The sequence below is a fragment of the Astatotilapia calliptera genome, chromosome 7, assembly GCF_900246225.1.
Source record: "Astatotilapia calliptera chromosome 7, fAstCal1.2, whole genome shotgun sequence".
Taxonomy (NCBI): Eukaryota; Metazoa; Chordata; class Actinopteri; order Cichliformes; family Cichlidae; genus Astatotilapia; species Astatotilapia calliptera.
The window spans coordinates 34,341,817-34,360,890 of record NC_039308.1 but is presented as its reverse complement, the minus strand read 5'-3'; the positions used below and the strand labels follow the sequence as shown (position 1 = coordinate 34,360,890).

Here is a 19,074-nt window from a genome sequence, read left to right as displayed (position 1 = left end):
CTGGTGCGAGTGGATAGAAGCTACACTAATCATGATGATGTTTGTTATGCTTCTATGATCATTTCTTTGACTAATTACAGTAATTTGTAGGAAGTTTCGATGCATGCTCAAACATGCAGGTAAGGAAGTCCCAAAAAGTTGATTCTATTCATCTGGTTGTGGTGTTGTAATTTGTGGGGTCAAAATACAGAAATACTACATATTTCATAACTTCATTTATGTTTCTAATCATATCTCATTAAATAAGTGTCCCTGTACTGGGTGCTTATTCGTTTAATGTTTCTTTAGGTGTGTTAATAGCAGAAGAGCAGAAGAGAAAAGGTGATGAGGGTCACTGAAAAGCAACACTCCATGATTATTAAGCCTTATTGGTGTGCAAAGTGTTCATGATATAAATGGGTACATGTATATTTCGTACTCTGTTCAGCTGCGCTATGTGGACATTCTTTATTTTCCAGTGTTGATGCTGCCTATGGGGGTGCGCAAGGGGGAAAGTGGTGGCAGTCTGGTCTGATCAGGGGGCAACATGTGACCCCCTTTGCACGACAGGAGGTGGATCTCTCTCCTGAGGGCTTCAGCTTGCTGAGACTGCTTTATCACCAAGTCTTGGAGATTCTGGATAGCCTCCTGGTCTGTGTGTCTCCTGTAGTCCTGGAACTGTTGTCTGCCCTGGATACATTCACACATATATAGATTATAGAGTATATGGGCAAAGTAACACATGATAGCAACAAATATTTTGTATATTTTGTATAAGTCTCTGGATCTGAATGAGAAAAGCAGAATTGCATAATTATAGCGGGATTCACTTTTTATCCGGAACAAAAATGAAATATTAACATATTAAAAGTATTTATGTTAAACGACACTATTAAAATAAACTGCATTATTTGTTTATATATGTGTGTGTGACACCGTGGATCCCAGGCTCATCAGCCTTGCACATTGTTTACCATTTTCTTTTGGCTGGTGCTGAGTTTAAGCTGTAGCTCCTTCTTCTGTTCATTCAGACTCGTTGCACTGCGGAGATGCTCTGTATTACACGTGGTCACCTCCATCACAGCTTGACGTGCCTCTTCTACCTTAGCCTGAACACACACACCCCCCAAGTAGAAGATTTAAAAAAAATGTAACCCGAAGTGGTTTTAAAATGTTCATTTTGCAAATGATCAAAACAGCACAGATGTAGACATCTCGCGCACACACACAGATAAGCATACATCCCACTGTCTGATCTCCTTGGCGTATGCGGCTTCTTTGAGGAGTTTTTCCTGCTTCAGCTCCTCCAGCCTCCTGTTCCCCGATAGCATCTGCAAAGCTTCCAAATCCACAAGCCTCCCAAACTTTGTTCTCATCAACTCGTTGCATTGCTGGTCCAATGCTGCACCAAGATACAAGCAGGCACCCAACAGCACTGATTAACAAACACATGATCAAATCTACGCATGAAGAAAGTCACAGGAATATTTTCTTGAAGCCATGTGGCAAATCCTGCAACACAAATCTGGATTTGTTTTCATCTGCATGTGTGTTTTCTTTTAAAGCTAATGTCTACATGTGACCTGTGAACTTCTCGTATATCTTTACACTTCAGCTCTTCCATGTCAGAGACTCTTACTCTGGATCGTGGCAGCCATGTTTCTGCGGTCGTGGATGAGCTTGGTGTGCTGCTGGCGAGCTTGACGGTGCAGATCTTTCTGATGAAGCTTTTCCCCCTGCAGCTGCTGGATGCGCCCCTTCAGCCTGTCCAGCTCACTCTTGTCCAGCACCAACGCCTCATTCAGATCTGACGGCACTGAGCCATTAACAACATACTCAATCTGGAAGACGCAGGGTGAAAGTGGAAGGAAGGAGAAAACAAAAAGAAAAAGTTCAAGAACTTCTGTAATATAGACTAAACTGCACTGTAACCATTTCTTTTAAATAAAACATCACAAAGTATTGCATGGAAGTCTATTATGGTCAATATTCATAATAAAAATCTGTAAAATCCATGAAAATGTTTTGTTTTAATCCTGTTTGGCTTTGGATCAATAAAGATCAATAAAATCACGCATGCAAAAGAGTGTTCTTCTACTTCGTTTCTTCATTTGAATTTTTGTTTTATTCACTTTATTTAAAGACTTAAACATCTCTACGAGGACAAAAAAAAAACATGTACACAGAATGTTTTTTTAATGGCTATTAAAATTTGTGGATATTGTGTGATCGCCACGGTCCAAATGCCTATTCTGAGAAAAACCTTTTATTTCCTGCAATATTCTTTTAAAATTTATAATTTCTAAAGTGTATTTTTAATTAACATACATTTAATTTTTTAATTTTAAAAAAAAAAGGCAGGATTTGTATAGATTTTGTAAAAGCTTGGATATTTGGTGAAATGGACTAATCAATTGTTTTTGTACAGACTGAGCTGGTTGTACTTTCTCACTATAAGTATTTTTGACAGCAGGCAGACAATCATCTGTTATGTGTTGTTATGACTTGCTTGAAGCAGTTTTGTCACCAGAGAATATCCAGCATGACATCCCATTTACCTGGTGCAATCTCAGAGGAACCACAACATCCAGTTCACTGATTTTCTGCAGTTTCTCCCTGTTGATTAAATCCAAGTCGTCTTCCAGTGCAGCCCGGCTGCTCTTCACCGATTTCTCCTGCAGAGCAGATCAAATCCACGCAAAAACACAAGCACAATAACATGAGTGCAAAACACACGAGTGATAACAAGAGCAAGGTACAGAAAGCACAACAGTGATGAAAACCGATGAGTTTGACCTTTTTTGCGAGGCTGTCGCTCTCCTTCTTCAGAGCTTCAGCGCTCTTTTTCTCCTCTGTTAACAGTTCCTCCAGGTCCAGTCGACGTTCACGCAGCTGCAGTGTGTTCTCAAACAGCTCAGGTTCACAGCCTGAGACACACAAACACAGACTTATGCTTAAAGTCAAATTAAAGAGACCTGTTTTCAGGCTGAAAAATGAAATGACCTGAAATCTGTCTTTAATGGTGCATTTCAAAGTACTGAAACGTTTCTGTGCTCCTGCTGGAACAACAGAAAAGTTTTCACTGTTAAAAAATTAAAGGAGATGAATGTTTTTCACCACTTTACTGACCTTCAGGGCAAATACTGTCATTCACAGCAGCTCCTCCTTCTTCACTGTCATAATCATCATCCCAGTCATCGTCTTCTTCAGAGTCTCCATCACTGTCTCCATCACTGTCTCCATCACTGTCCTCTTCTTCTACAAACACACACTGTGATCATAAAGTACTGATGCACACATCGTTACACACACTGTGTTACTTTCCCTCACCTTCATTTCCCGTCTGCTCCTTCTTCTTCACACGTTTGATCTTCTTCTTGAAGACTTTGGTCAGAAACTCTTCATACTTATTGTTTTCCCCGAGCGAAGCCTGGAAGGCAGCGGTCAGAGCCTTCTCCCTCTCCTGCAGCTTGGCTATGTCTCTCCTCTTCATCTCCAGCTGTTCATTGCACTCTCCCAGCTTTGACTGTGAGTGATCAGAGGAAGGAAGTGTGAGGACTACAATAACTGCAGGTCCAGTGTTGTGCTTACACAGTTTTTTGGCAAATAATGATTTCCAGGCCACCAGTGTTTGGCAGCAAACACTACACAGTTATTGTAGTTATGTGTGGAAAAAATGAATTGTAAATTTGAGTCACATATCTGATAAAATCTTCATGCTTCAGGTCTGTTTTCAAGTCTTTTTTTTTATCAATTTAAAGTAAGTCAGTGTTATTTTAAAGCACATTTAGCAGCAGAACAAATAAAATAAGGAATGTCACTGTAAAATAGCAATGTATGAAGCCACCAGAAGCATCAAGAGTACAACAACTACTGATGAATGCAAGTGACAAGCTTTTTAAAAGCTGACAATTGTGCCGACCCTAAACAAACAAACCACTTGCTTCCACGTCTTCCTGTTATGACAGTCACCTGCATGCCCTCTGACACTAAAAACCTCCTCTTTCTCTTTCTCCATCTTTAACATCTACCTTTCAATAAGCCCAACATCTCTCCTCTGCTCGTCACCAAATGAGCCACTCTGTTTTATCCCTAAACTGTCCATTCAAAATAACGATGCATGTGGATGCGCATAGGTGAGCTAAAACATAAGAACGCTGCTATATCCTTTTAAGCAGATTACTATAGCGTATTATTAAATAAAAACACCAACTCCAGGCTAATTCAATCCACCTACTGTGATGCTGTTCTCCTCCATAATGCAGGTGTTGAGCTTCTCATGTAAGCCTCCCTCTCTCCTCTGAAATTGTTTGAGGAGCAGCATCTCCTGAAAGAGCGTCACCAGGCGGAGGTCAGCCAGCTTCAGCCGCCAGTCCAGATGCAGCTTCTGTCGACACAGCAGCAGCAGCTCCGCGTCAAACTGACAAACCGCAGTCTCCATCTGAGGATAAAATCCATCCCCACATCAGTTATTATCCAGAAGACATTCCAACTAGTTATTCAGTTAAAAATCAAATTAATGACAATGACCTCCTCCAGCAGAGTGTTCTGCTCATGCAGCAGTCTGATCTCCTCCTCCTTCTGAAGCTCCTCCTCCAGCTCGCTCAGTTCAGATCCTTCGTCCACTGGTGTCTCCTCTTCTTCTCTGGTTACAGATGAAACAGACAATCTGGGAGTTTCTTCTACATCTCTCCTCTGCTCTTCTTCCTTTTTATCCTCCTCCATTTCTTTCTCCAGCTGCTCCAACAAACTCGCTGCTCCCTCCTGCTCCAAATCCCTAAACCTTTTTAAAAACAAAACATAAAAAATCTACAGTTTTTGTTTTCTAATGTTTTTCATGTCATTGTAGCAACAATGTCAAGCAAACCAACTGAAACCATTTAAAGTTTTGGTTTTCAGAGAACAGCCATCCTCTGTACCTCTGCTCCCTCAGTGACCGGTATCGCTCCAAGGTGGAGTGGCTGTACCACAGCTTCTCCTCTGGCACTTCCTCTGTTAATATGTTGGGTAGGATGGGTGGAGGCCGGCGGAGATGAACCGCCAGGCGCTGCTGGACCTTCTGCAGCCGCTGAGCCTGAGCACGCAACCAAGACACCAGACGAAGTTTGGAGTCCCGCAATGCCACGATCCGTCTGTTCAGCTCACTCTGCTTTTCATGCATCTAGTGATGATGGAGTGAGTCATTAGATTATCCAGATAATTTAATAATGACATTTAAGGACCATAATTATATGCCTGCACGTAGGTGTGAAATAGATAGCACAAAGTATATTTAAAGCAGATGTGAACATCTGGGTATTAGTGTGAGTTTGTACATTTTCCTCCAAGGAAATCAGTTCTTCTCTCTTCATCTCAGCGTTCACCCTCCGGTGTTTCACCCCGATGTAGTCCCCGATGTTCTCTTTGGCTTCACGGATGGCTTCCACGTCCTTCGGATCTTCATAGTCCTCACTTGGTTTCTCTGCGTAACTGAGACACCAAAAATCCAAATACATTTTTGAACCAGCATCATAGTAATCATTTAAGCTCCAGCTACTCCTTAGTGGGTTAACCTGACACTGCAGAGTCACTCACATTTGTGCCCATTCCTGCTTCTTCTTTTCTATTTTGGCTCGAGCTTGCTCAGCTTTCTCTGCAGCCTTTCGAAGTCTCTCTTCCTGACGATCTCCCAGCTTGATCTTGGCTGTACGAATCACTGGGTGGCATAACACCTCCTCCTCTGAATGCACATAGGTGACAATGCAGGTCAAGATATATCTTTGATGTGTAAAACAAAGACACAATCACTTTCTTACCGTCAATTTTGGTGCTGCCTTTTGCAGTCTCTGCTCTGACTTTCCTACAATCTAGTGCAGCATCTCTGTGTCCAACAGGCTCTCTGGTTGTGCTCCGATGCCTGACCTGAGCTGAAAGCTCGGCAGGCTCCGGTAAATGGTAAGTGGAGACTCTGTGGCTGGTCTGGATGGCAACCACAGTGACCATTTTTCCACCAAGAGAGTCCCTGAACCTGACATCAAGCATAGGTGTTTGTCATTTGGCTACATACACTATTCTAAAGATGCACGCTCATATTTCACTTGGCCAAAGTTTCAAGTAATGTAGTCTGTGCAGGTCAGTGGTCAAGTCAGGAACACAGCTTTGTCCCACCAGCTGTTCAAGCTTTCTGTTTGAGGGGCAGGCAGTCAGAATCAGAACAAAGCTGGCTGAAAGGGACGCTAACCTTAGAAGGAGAGGAGCTAACACTTTGTTTCACACCAAAAAGGCTCTTTTTAAGACAAATTACTATTTTTTTGATTTGTGAATAATATAAATAGTTGTAGAATAAAAACTTGCATGTACCAGTCCTGTAGTTTTTTGAGTGCTATGCTGCAGCGCTCCTGCTCCCAGGCTAGCTGCTTCCTGACCTCCATCACGCGCTGGGCCTTCAGCCTCTCTGCCTGTTTGTAACATCGCTGGTCCAGCTGCAGCTCCTACAGACACACAACAACACATACATCTAACAACAATCTACTGTGTCTATCCCTTAATAAAACATTCCAGATCAGATTATTTTTCACATCTCATTGAATCTCAGTTTCAGTGGCAACGCAGCTGAATTTCCCAACTCAGGGATAGTGCACACATACACATCCCAGATTTGCATTTGTACCTCAGGTTTCAGGCGAATGTGCTCCGACAGATTCTGGTTGTCATTCAGCACTTTCTTAAATTTCTTCTGGAGTTCACTCAGGTTCTTCTGCTTTTCAGAAACCTTTAGCTCAGCCTCCTTTTGCAGTTGGTCATTTTGCAGCTTTTGCTTAGCCATCTCTAAGCTGGAACAAGGAGACATTAGAAAGTTAGAAGAGAGAAAACTTGATACTTTTCATGAGCCACAGCAAAGTTTCATTGTGAAGAGTCAAGCTTTCAACACCCCCACTTTGGCAGTTTATAACATGATGTCACGAACTATGAATCCGAGGAACCCTGCACGCTCATATTCTGCCTACTTGTCAACCCTGTAAAGTATGTGTAACTCTGATGTCCAAAATAAACATAATGCATTAATAAGACTTAAAAGTAGTGACTGAGACCATTAACTCATCAGGAAAATGTTTACTTAGGTCACAGATGTGTTGGTTGTAAGGTTATTTTCGTTCTATGTCTTTGTGAAACAGGAGTGTCCTTCTACTGGCCATTAGAAATAATGCAGGATTAAGGTATCTTCATGTTTCAGATCGGGTGAGCTATGTCCATCATATACAGGTGAAGCTGAATTTGAATATCATGCAAAGTTCATTTATTTCACTGATTCAACTTAAAAGGTCAAACTAATATATGATATAGACTCATTACATGAAAAGCAAGATATTTGAAACCTTTATTTTTTATAATTGCTTCAATAGCGGCCTTCAGCTCTTCTGCATTGTTCGGTCTCGTGTCACTCATCTTTCTCTTGGCAATGCCCCATAAATTCTCTATGGGGTTCAGGTCAGGTGAGTTTGCTGGCCACTCAAGCACAGTAATCCCATGGTCATTGAAGCAGGTTTTGGGTACTTTTGGTAGTGTTGGCAGGTCCCAAGTCCAGTTGGAAAACAAAGTCAGCATTTCCATAAAGCTTGTCTGCGGAAGGAAGCATGGAGTGCTCCAAAATGTCCTGGTAGATGGCTGCGTTGACTCTGGACTTAATAAAGCATAGTAGACCAACACCAGCATGACATGGCTCCCCAAATCAACACAGACTGTGGAAACTTCACACTGGACTTCAAGCATCTTAGATTGTGTGCCTCTCCATTCTTCCTCCAGACTCTGGGAACTTGGTTTCCAAATGAGATGCAACATTTGCTCTCACTAGAAAAGAGGATCTTCGACCACTGAGCAACAGACCAGTTCTTTTTTTCATTTAGCCCTTTTTCTTCCACACCTTTCCCTTCCACATAACTTTCTATTAATGTGCTTTGATACAGCACTTTGGGAGCATTCAACTTCTTCTGCAATTACCTTTTGAGGCTTTCCCTCCTTATGGAGGCTGACAATGATGGTTTTATGCACAACTGTCAGGTCAGCAGTCTTCCCCATGATTGTGATTCCTACTGAACCAGACTGAGAGAGCATGTAAAGGCTCAGGAACCTCATGCAGGTGTTTTGGAATAATTAGCTTATTACAGTGTGACACTTTGAGCCTAAAATATTGAACCTTTTCACAATATTCTAATTTTCTGAGATTTTGAATTTGGGGTAAGCTGTAAGTCATGAGTCTATATCATATATTAGTTTTACCTTTTGAGTTGAATTACTGAAATAAATGAACTTTTGCACGATATTCAAGTTTTTGAGTTTCACCTGTATATACAGTTTATGAGAGTCCCAAAAAGAGAAAATGGTAGATATACAGAGGAAGAAATTATTAATTGATACAAAATTATAACTAAACTTGCTATTTATTCTCACCTGTAGGCTGCTGGATCTTCAATATCCTCAGTCTCATTCCCAAGAGTTATCTAAATCATGCAAAAAAGATGATATTGATACAACCTCACACATATAAAACAATTTTATTAAACATTTCTTTAATTTATTTTTTTTTGGGGGGGGGGTCTGTCTTCTACTGAACTGTTTTACTTGGGAACACGTGACCACGAGTTCAGCATTTAGGCCTATAAAGTGCCCCTTTAAACTTAAACTTATGAACTAGCTCAATTTTAGTCCCTTACAAACTCAAGCTGATTATTATATAACTGGTTTAAAGACAATGCGCCATCAAAATGTGACCGACCTTGGGTGAAGGAATCTTGGCTCTCTTTCTCTGTAGGCTTTGCTGCATCTCCTCTGGAGGAAGCAGACTGAAGGAGAAGATGTTCCCGTCATCTCCCGCTGTCAGCACAAACAGGTCGTCGTGGCTACAGCGGATGTGTCGCAGGTGTCCATACTGGTTGTCGTGGACGCTGAGAGTCCAGTATGCCTGCATGGAGGTGAGGCTGTGATCACCAGGCTGCAGGGGATAAATCCTGATGGAGCCCGAGTTCATGCCGCAGAGAAGCAGCTGTCTGTTGGAGCTGCAAAGCACCAGGAATTGCACTTCAATCACCACCCTTTTCATTCAAAACATGTAAAGTGTAAACAGCTGCACAAAAGTTTAGAAAAGCTCGTCTGTCCTCAGGCTACCTGAAGGTGATGGAACAGATGGGGTCATCCTCTGCGTTATGTACAGGCAGAAAGCTGAATGGTTCATCCTGCCGCTGCTCAGGATCCTCGTCTTGATTCTCAGAGAACTTACAGTGATATAAGAAGCCTGAGTCAAAGCCTCCCTACAGGGTTCAGAGAGACAGAAAACAGTTAGTCGTGAAGAAAAAAAAATCACACTTCAGGATATTTACCTATATCTCATCAACTTCCAGAGCTAAACAGATATCATTAACTCCTTGTTGATGAATGTGACTGTAATGTGTGGCCATTGCATTCAATTACACTAAAGCAGACCTTCCCGAAGTGTGGGGCCCGCCATTGCAGGGGGGGGGGGGGGGCGATATGAAAAGGGAAACAAAAAAAACAAAAAAAACAAGGCTTGGACGCTGCTAGTACTGGGCGCCCACACAAACGCAAAGCGGGAGATGAAGCATTGCTGAATACACTGTTCCAAAAAATAGTAATGTCAAAGTATCTTACTGTGTATTTTACAGTTTGTATTGTCTTTCTAGAATATCATTAAATTTACATAAGTAGACTGTGATTTTACATGTCAAAGGTAAAATAACATAACATCACTGTAAATATAGTAAAACACAATTTACTTGTTTTGTAAATATATTTTCTTGTACATATGCATATTTAGATTGTAAAAATACATTCACAAATGTATCATGATTTCACAAATATCTGTCTGTTATTTGAAAGATTGAACTGTTGAATTCAAATGTAATGCTATGGAAAAGTATATAACATGATTCCTATAAGCTTGTGTTACATCACATAAGTATTATTATCATTGCTATTTAGGGCGATTGTGGCTCAAAAGTTGGCAGTTCACTTTGTGATCAGAAGGTTGCCGGTTCGAGCACCGGCTCGGACACTCTCGGTATTGTGTCCATGGTCAAGACTCTTCACCTACTGGTGATGACCAGAGGGGCCGATGGTGCGATATGGCAGCCTCGCCTCTGTCAGTCTGTCCCAGGGCATGCACTCCATTATTATTTAAACCAACTGTTAACTGTATATTTCTGTACATTTACGTATTATGATTCATATTGCCACATTCATTGACCTTGTTTATAGGTAATTTCATTGTTTGATCACGTTAAAATCCCATGTAAAATTAGCGCAACAAACTCTATTTTCATTACTGAAAATAACCGTATTTTTATGGGACAGTTATTTTCTGTTATTTTACGGTCGTATTTTGGCGCCCCAGCTGCCGGAATATTACCGTTCTTTTAAGATGTTTTTTTAACAGTATATGTTTCCAAACCAACTTCATTCTAAGCCAAAGACTAGAAAATATGGTGAAACAAATCTTCCCTTTGGTTTCACCTGCACAAATGCCAAGGTAGGTCTCCCCTGCATAATTGATTTTCCCTTCGTCAGCACAGCTGAGCTCTCCAAATCACGGACAAACAGTATCCTACAGTTGTTTATGTTTTTAAACCCATTTTGCACAGAGAGGCATTTTTTGAAAAATGTATTGATAGCAATGTTGAATATTATTACACAAGAAAAAAACAACTACATGTAAAATAATTACACCGTGACGCCTCTGCCTTTGTAAATGGAGGGACAGTAACTGCGTGTAAATGTAAGCGTGTAAAACCTGCAGATAGTCAGATTAACAGTATTTTGTCTCTATCTGCCATTCTGCAATTCATCTCATGTAAACAATAACGTGGCGCACAGCGTGACGTGAAAAAGGCACATACCTTTGACGTTGCGTGACGAACTCTGTATTCCTCGTCCGCACGTAAACGCAAAAAATGAGTTTTAAAAAATCTCCGTTTTCTGTGATTCCAAACGCCGTTTATGTGTGGACGAAACAGCTGAGTTTTCAAAAATACCCGTGTAGGTGCAGATATAACGTAAAAGAGTTAGTAGTTTATTTTCTTACTACCTGTCATTTATTGCAGATTACTTGTATTTGCTTAATTGCTTACTAAATGTTTGATGTGTGAAATAAACCGCAATGGAGCAAAATACGGGTGTGTGTGGTTGGAGGATGTGTTTGTGCGTGCGTGTGCGTGCGTGCGTGCGTGTGGAAGGGGGGGGGATGTGAATTGTAAAACAAAGGGGGGCCCAGCAAAAAAAGTTTGGGAACCTCTGCACTAAAGACTCTCAGAGTGTACAATATATTTGAAAGTGGAGAGGAGTTTTCTAGTCTTCTTGTTTTTGGACTATATCTGATATTGCACAATGGTTTGTTTTTTGAACAGATTTGATAGCTATCAAAAAAGATTTGGTACCTCACCCTTTTTAACTGTGAATTTTACATGTTTTTACTCACTGACAGCAAATGCAGGTTGTACTCTAGTTTATTTTCTACTTTTGTGGGTGAAGGAACTTGGTATCATATTCCTGTATGACTCTAAGAAACAGACATATTATGGGTGTGTGTGTTTGTGTTTGTATGCATACCATGGAGAGCCAGAAGTGTCCAGGCTGTGAATAGAAGCCACAGCAGAGAGGACTTGGTGGATCAGGGATATAGATAGGAGGTAATTCTTCCTTCTCCTCTTTTTCTTCTTCTTGCTCTACATCCAGCTTCTTTGTATCTTTTAACCGTTCTTCTTTCGCTTTCTTCTTCTCCTCCTTTATAGCTTTATTTCTTGCAAAATCCTCCTCTCTCTGAAACACAGAATTTAAAATGCAAAACATCTGATCTGAAATGACGTTTCCATTCATATTCAAGCAGCAGTTCTTTTAAACAGAGTAAAAAGGCAGGAAATAAAGAAACACCGAGTACAAAAACACAGTTAATGGAGCCATAAAAGTTAAGAACAGCGATAATTCAAAAAGGCCGCACAATTAACCTTAGCCACAGTACTGGTAGATAAAGTTAGTGGTTACACATCCAAGTAGTAAAACTTACATACTTAAGATTTTATAGCTGGTTAACCTGCTCACGGTTACTGTGAACCTGCAAGCCTCTTCACAAACCACTTCTGTCACAGCTCAGCTATTGCTGACTTGGAGCATCTGGACTTTAAGTTGCCTAAAGACGTTTCACCTCTCACCACCCAGCACAGAGCTGTACTGCCAAAATATGAACACTCGCAGAAGTGAAGGTTGATCTTTCTTTACCTTAGCGGTGCTGACGAAAATGAATTTATTTATTCAAACAGACTAAAGTCAAGAAAGACCACTTTCAGACCTTGATTCGAGACTTGATGCTTTTAAACTTGAAGGATCTTCTGGGCAGCTCTGACAGATGAAAGGTGTTGGTTGGTTTCTGAGTTGCCAGATCAGGACTGTGCACCTCAACCACATGACCGCTCTGACACAGGATGACCAGATTGTTATCGTTCTGTATAAAAACGTACAAAAAACAACGTTATGCAAATCTATCACAGAGACCCTTCACATTCACAGCAGCAATGATTAAACACTGAGCTTACGTGAGAATGCGGTGACCACTCCAGCGCCTTTACCAGCCCAGGGACGTGGATAAAACCGATGGGGTTGTAGTTCTCTCCAACAGTGAAGAAGAACACAGTGCAGTCAGCACTCTGAGGAGAAAGATCAGAATAAGAAGAGATATCAGAAAGATACAACAAACACCAAAACTAACCTTAGACTGATAAAGTGTCTACAGAAACTTTACAAACTTCACCTCTAGCTAGCTTAGCTCTAGCTGAACTTTTAATGGGTGGAAATTCCTTCTTGCCAAAGCCAATAAATGCTGACAAAACCTAGCTTTGTGTAGCAGATGAATTTAGCCTATCTGAAGAAGCCTTGTTACTGGTACTCCATATTATATGCTTCCACAGTAGTAAACTAGAAAACCGCTTACCCCAGTGGCCAGGATCTCTCCATTTCGTTCATATGCCACAGCTGTAACAGCAGCATCATGTGGTTTGAAGGGCTGTCTAAGGCGCAGCTCGGCATCTCCTTCGGGGCTCTGTCCTGTGATAGTTTGCAGCCTCTGAGGGTTGTACAGCTCCAGCAAGCGAACTACTCCATTCTCAAAGCCGGTCACCAGTAAACCTCCACTCTGGCTCACCTTAAAGCCAACACCGGAGCCATTGTTGAGCCTTTTGAGTCACACTGGAAGAAGAATTCTGTTTTCACTGACACACTCACCTTAGCTGGAGCCCAGCAGAGAGCAGTTCCTCCCTGATTAAAGCGTCTGGTGGTCAGTTCTCGTTTTGCCAGGAAATCAAAAACTTTGACAGAGCCTGGATGACATGGATAAAATAGCAGCTCTTACAGAGTTTGAATGTGTTTTCACATATATAGTATATTTATATAAACTATATATCTATAGTATTAGCTCTTGAGAACAGGCATGTGTGAGTTTGGTGATTTTTCTAATATCTACTGACATGAAAGTGGTTCCAAATCTGGGCCCAATAGCTTTGGGGTGCGGCGACAGTTTAAGTGTAACAGCATTTTTCTTTGAAATGCATAGAACTGCTAGTGGTTGACTGGCCACTAGCACTGAATCAATGGAAAAGGAGAGCATGGTACAGGTATGTAAGCACACATGGACTCACAGTCCAGAGTGGTTGTTGCCATCAGGTGGGATTTCTTTGATACGTCCAGGCCTTGAATCATCCCACCATGGAACGAAAACAGGCACTCTGGATCAGGACTCTGCACACAAAAGACTTTATTACACAGGCCGGAACCTGCGCACTGTATTATGACACACAATGGTTTAACGAAGTTCCTATGAAGAACGGAGAATATAACATTTTGGTCTTTATCAGTTACAATCCATCCATTTAGAAATGCCTGCACTGTTACTTGTTCATTCAAATCCCCAATAAACAAATTGCTGCATTTACATAGCTTCTCCATAGAAACAAAAGATGCAGGAAACTTACTGTGTTGGTGAATGAAAGGTCCAGTTTCCAGATGGCTCCATTAGAATCCTACAAGTTCACACAGGAGAGTGATCAGGACCGAGGTGAGTGTGGATCATGTGTTATGGTTTCCAAGTGCAAAGCTTTTTTTCTGACCTGGGCAAACCAAACGAAGGAGTGAGGCAGGGAGCTCCTCCTCACCACAGAAGAGAGGCACACATTGCGTCCGACCACCAGCTCATTATTGGGCTCCATCTCAAATCTAATGCCGTCACTGTTACTGTCAGCTGTGTTGATCCTCTCAAAGTCCCAAACCTGATGGGAAAATTTTACTTTTGCTATTCACACATTGATACAATTTTACAACTAGAAAGAAAAAAAGAATGGTATTGATAAAAATGGTCATGGTGAAAATATTACAGAAAATTGGTTGTACTGTAAGCACCAAGATTATCTTAAAAGAGAATGTCAGCATTTTTTTTTAAATAACTGCTTGACATGATCTCAATAAATCCATCTGCTCAAATCCACGCTCAACACAAATTCCAGTTTCTTTAAGAGAAAGAGAAAGTGCCTCTATATTTCTACTCTAGCCCTTAATTAAAAAATGTATGCTTGTCCAATAAAGTACTAATAATTAAAAATAATGTATTTTAATCCACTAGGGCAATAGTCCCCAACATAGTTTCCGAAAGAATAATCATTTCTTCCTTCTTCAGAAAAAGTTCATTGTTAATTTTAGCTGTACAAAATTGACTTGCTGTGGCAGTAGCCTCCATCAGGATCAAGCATGTTTGGCATGTGGTGGAACAAGCTGAAGGACAAGAAGTATCTGCTGGCAGTTACTACTGTTCACACCCAGGGGACACATGGCCATGCTCTGACAGGTCAAATGTTTTTGTTTTTGGCAAAATAAGGGGACTCTATGGTTTAATGCTGTGATTGGTGTAGCAAGGATCTTACCCTGACAACACCATCAGAGCCAATCGTCATCAGCTGTCCATCTTCTAGGGAAAACGGCTGGACCGTCCCTGCATGACAGGTCCGGCCATCATTACGGCAAATCTCCACCTTGATGGTGTTCCCATCCCACAGCAGCAAATTGCCCCAATCTGTTCCTGACAACACCTAAAAGGAGAAGATGAGGTGAAATATTAATTCTCTTGTACAGAGCCAATCTCGCAAAAGTTCATCTTCATTTTTTTGCTCCAATGTCCCTTGCGAGGCTCCATACTCTTGACTAAAACATGAAGTGGTATGTAAATACTTCTTTCTGAGTGTCACCGACCTCTCAAAGGACTTTAGACTAAAAGCTACATTTAACCATACTTTCACACAGAGCTTTATTTCATGCACTTGTATAATTCAATCTACCTCTTATCTACAGTTAATAACAAATCACCTATTCACTTTAATTTACACATGTAATCAATACTATAGTTGTAAAAAAGCAAAATTCTTGCTTTTTATCTGGAGACTTCACTACATGATGTGTGGCCAGTTTCAATTTAAATGGATTAATGGGAAGTTAAGAGGTTCTCTTGGAGGTAGCCTCTGGCTCTCGAGTACAGACCTTTCCATCAGGAAGTTCCACGTAGCCCTCGATATCAGTTGGTACAGTTTTCCCAAAATGTCCTATAAGTCCTTGTAATTTAGGACCTGTGAATGTGTTTGCCATTTTCCAAAACCTAAGAGAGAGAGAAAGAAAACAAAAACATTCGACATTGCAAAAGGGTAAAAACCTCAACTCTGCAGTCAGAAATGACTGCAGTTATTTTTTGTTATTCTGACCCCAGAGTTTACCACAATATCCTCTGCATAAAACAAGAAACTAACTCAAAGTTGTTTTTGCAACATTTTCAGAGGACTATACTCTGACTTTACTTGATGTGCCCAAATCCAGACGTTGTGAGGATTCCTGGGTTATATGGGGAAAAGCTGACTCGATAGACCTCCTGTGAAATGGCCTTGCAGCTCAGTATCACCTCCTCCTGCCTCCAGTCCCACAGTGTCAGCGTGTAGTCAGGTGCACTCCCCACACTGGCCAGTATGCTTCCGTTGTGGTTAAACTCCACAAAACTGTACTCCCGCTCAGTACCACCTACAGACATGCAGGTTAAATCAAGAGCATCAAATAACATTAAGATAATAACTGTAAAATGAATCCGATGTACCTCTGAGGATGCGGTAAGGTCCCAATGAAGGATATCCATAGACTATGATGTTGGGCTGTTTTCCCTTCTCTGCTACAACAAAGTACTCCTTGCCAGGGTGGGCCTTTAACCACACACACACACACACACACACACACACACACACATGTCTGAGAAAATGCAGTCATCAAGTGATTAATTATGCAACTGGACCAAATGCATTTTATAATAAGGGATTGTAAATCTTCTTGTAAATACTGCATTAAAACAATTGAGGTATTAATTGTGTGTACCTCAATCATTTCTGCTTGAAAACTGTAGGTGCATAAATGTACACTTCTGCAGGAAATCTTTGGAGTGCCTACGATATAACCCACATAAGCAGCCGACCAGGTTGCTGGCATTTATCCTGGAGTTTTACATTTGATGCTAGCCGCACTGTTAAATTATAAAACTACAGCAGAACTTCTTTGCAAGCTCCTCTGACTACAGCAGAAAAGCGATAGAATTTGGGGTTACGGTGTAGTTGTGCCGTAGATTTCCCGCTAATGCTTAAATCCCCAGTAGCATTATTTAACTCCTCAACGTGCCTGCTGTCCGTCACAGAGATTGCAGATTCCGTGGGACAGTTCCCTTGCATGATGAGTAATTTCCCCTTACCGTGATTGCTCCAATTCCCCCTCCACTGCAGGAGCGCAAGTATCTCTGCTCCTTGGTGTTCACATCGAGCAGGACGAGCATGTTCCCCGCTATAAAAATCAGAGTTCTGTCATCCAGCAGCTTCAGGTTTGCCCTGCGTCCACAGTCATAGCCAAAGGAGTGACTGATTGCATCATTAATTAAGGATATCAAAGTTAAAATTCACATCAGTGTTATAGAAAAATGTTTTTTAGCAAAAGTCCCATGAAAATGACAACTGCTTTTTTATAATAATGTATAAATATACTAATATCTCTGGCCCCCATACTGTTTATACATACTATTAATTTAGAAGCATTAGTATTAGCAGAGAAATATATGACACATACCATAAGATAATGGCACTATAATGCTACTGTATTAAACAATATTACTGCTTAGTCTACACTACATATTACTTACAATATACACAACGCATGTTTAAATGTACAGTATATTATACTGAGCATTCATACTTACACATACACTTATATAATACAAGCTAAACATATAATGGCTGCAAACATTAGCACGATATAGAGTTAGGTAGTGTTTATAACATATTTAAATAAAATCGTGAGGTGTTTACATTACAATATAAAGTGCCTTGAGGCGACTGTTGTTGTGATTTGCTGCTGTATAAATAAAACTTAATTGAATTGAATACATAAAAGCTGAAGTTAAAAACTACTCAAAATAAACTATGTGCACTATTCTTATAATGGAAGGTGTAAAAAAATTTTCAGCAAAGGATACGAGAGATGCAGAAGGTTCTCTGGGATTTCAGAATCGGGTGTGATGTACGGTCTGGAGTGAAGCTCTTCATATTTGTAGTACATGTCTGCAGGGAGTTGCTTTTTTGATTGGCTCCCAGCCTCCTGCTGCATTGCTGGGTGCTTGGTATCACATTCTGCCAGGAAGGAAAGATGTGAAAACAGTTTTTAGTCACTGGTGACTTGTACCATTTAATTAACTTTATTTTTCCAGCATTTTAGCACTCATAACTTAGGAACTACAAGGGATAGCCACATGATTTTTTTTTAGTGCTTAATCACATTTATGTATCAATTTTACACCCACTCCAAGTGTAACAATCTACAGCCAAGACCTTTCCTCCAGGACACTGTCTTCACAACTTATTTTCTAATTCAACCTAGGACCTTCTTGCTTTAAAGTGATAGTGCTACCACCTCACAACGCAAACTTTACACTAAAGGTAAAACACCGATATCGGGTATTGTAAAATGGTTTTAGTGAAACGGGGTTTTACGTGGTGCATGACATAAAATGATCAGCAAACTACAATAACAACGAAGTATCTAAAACTGATTGGCTTTAACTTGGTACATTCATGAGAATACATGCTTTATTTACCCCAAAGTTTGGGCTACATTAGCCAAAACTACTTAACACAACCTAGAACAAAGCTTAAATAGGTAGAATGAGGAAATTGCTATGTACTATAACGATGGTTAAATGTTATTTTACAGTGACATGTTGGTTATCTCTGCACACGGTTGTTATTTCTTTAAGATACATGTTTGGTTGTGCTGCAGGAAATAGGGAGTTAATGTGTGCAGGAAGGGGAGGGGGGGCCCTTGTTGTTGTGTGACGGTGCGGGGCTGAAGTGAAGTGTTGTACGAGGGCCCGTTTGCCTGTGTTACCGAATAAACGGACAAACTGAGATCCAACCGTCTGGTTCTTGTGAACGTTACAGTACAATAAAATTCAAAATCAAAATAAATGTCTCAATAAAGTAAAAAGAGAAAATTAGAACAAAAATACAACATTTTAAGTTTAAAATGTAAATATGTAAATTTAAAATATGAAATAAATTAATAATTAATAATAATGGGTTTTCATTCATTAAAAGTTGAAATAAAGCGGGTTAATAAAGTAAATTAAAATAGCTGACATTAAAAAAACAATTATTAATTAAACTTGGGGTAAAATAGCATTAAGCTGCCTGACCTTCATGTGAAGATGTCCGTGTGCTTTCAGTCTGTTCACTAACAAAAGCTCCGTTTTCTCCCAACATTTCCTGTTTGTTACCTGCTCTGTGAAACACACACAGGCAGTCTATTATTCAAAGGTATTTATAGCTTGAAATGAAGGAAGTTAAACTTTAGAATATGATAATACACAATGCCACCAGATGGATTTAAAGTCCTATCTTCTGGATATGGCTCCGTAAAGTCTGTTGCTACGTTGCCGGGCAACGGGAAACATGTGAGTTGCAAAGCCTTGTGGGTTATGTAGTTCTCAACCGTTGTCTTGCG

The 19,074-nt window shown here is 40.5% G+C and overlaps 1 protein-coding gene across 2 annotated transcripts; it reads right to left on the bottom strand.

Annotated features, from left to right (window-relative positions):
* Positions 1-18: 18 nt before the first annotated feature.
* cfap44 (cilia and flagella associated protein 44) lies at positions 19-19,041 on the bottom strand. Of its 2 annotated transcripts, none has more exons than XM_026174476.1 (34): positions 18,767-19,041; positions 17,552-17,705; positions 16,778-16,940; positions 16,139-16,241; positions 15,849-16,065; positions 15,538-15,652; positions 14,928-15,092; positions 14,121-14,279; positions 13,986-14,033; positions 13,653-13,752; positions 13,240-13,334; positions 12,950-13,159; positions 12,555-12,665; positions 12,311-12,463; positions 11,575-11,784; positions 9,121-9,263; positions 8,732-9,011; positions 8,407-8,456; positions 6,629-6,791; positions 6,319-6,449; positions 5,775-5,986; positions 5,554-5,698; positions 5,295-5,448; positions 4,899-5,140; positions 4,510-4,762; positions 4,217-4,420; positions 3,310-3,505; positions 3,109-3,237; positions 2,776-2,906; positions 2,538-2,654; positions 1,619-1,820; positions 1,221-1,381; positions 954-1,088; positions 19-669 (listed from the first exon to the last, which is right to left on the bottom strand). In XM_026174476.1, exons 1-34 carry the CDS (start codon positions 18,831-18,833, stop codon positions 448-450), a joined length of 5,340 nt encoding a protein of 1,779 aa, XP_026030261.1. In that variant the 5' UTR covers positions 18,834-19,041; the 3' UTR covers positions 19-447. The 2 variants fall into 2 exon arrangements, with proteins under 2 accessions (XP_026030261.1, XP_026030262.1); XM_026174477.1 differs by having other exon boundaries at positions 3,109-3,234.
* Between the last annotated feature and the right edge of the window lie 33 nt (positions 19,042-19,074).

Excerpts from the sequence above, each read along its gene's own strand:
- cfap44 (XM_026174476.1), bottom strand. The coding sequence starts at position 18,833 with ATGTTGGGAGAAAACGGAGCTTTTGTTAGTGAACAGACTGAAAGCACA. Across the intron at positions 17,706-18,766 it reads ACGGACATCTTCACATGAAG|AATGTGATACCAAGCACCCA; the intron begins GTCAGGCAGCTT and ends CCTTCCTGGCAG. Across the intron at positions 13,335-13,652 it reads GGCAACAACCACTCTGGACT|GCTCTGTCAAAGTTTTTGAT; the intron begins GTGAGTCCATGT and ends CATGTCATCCAG.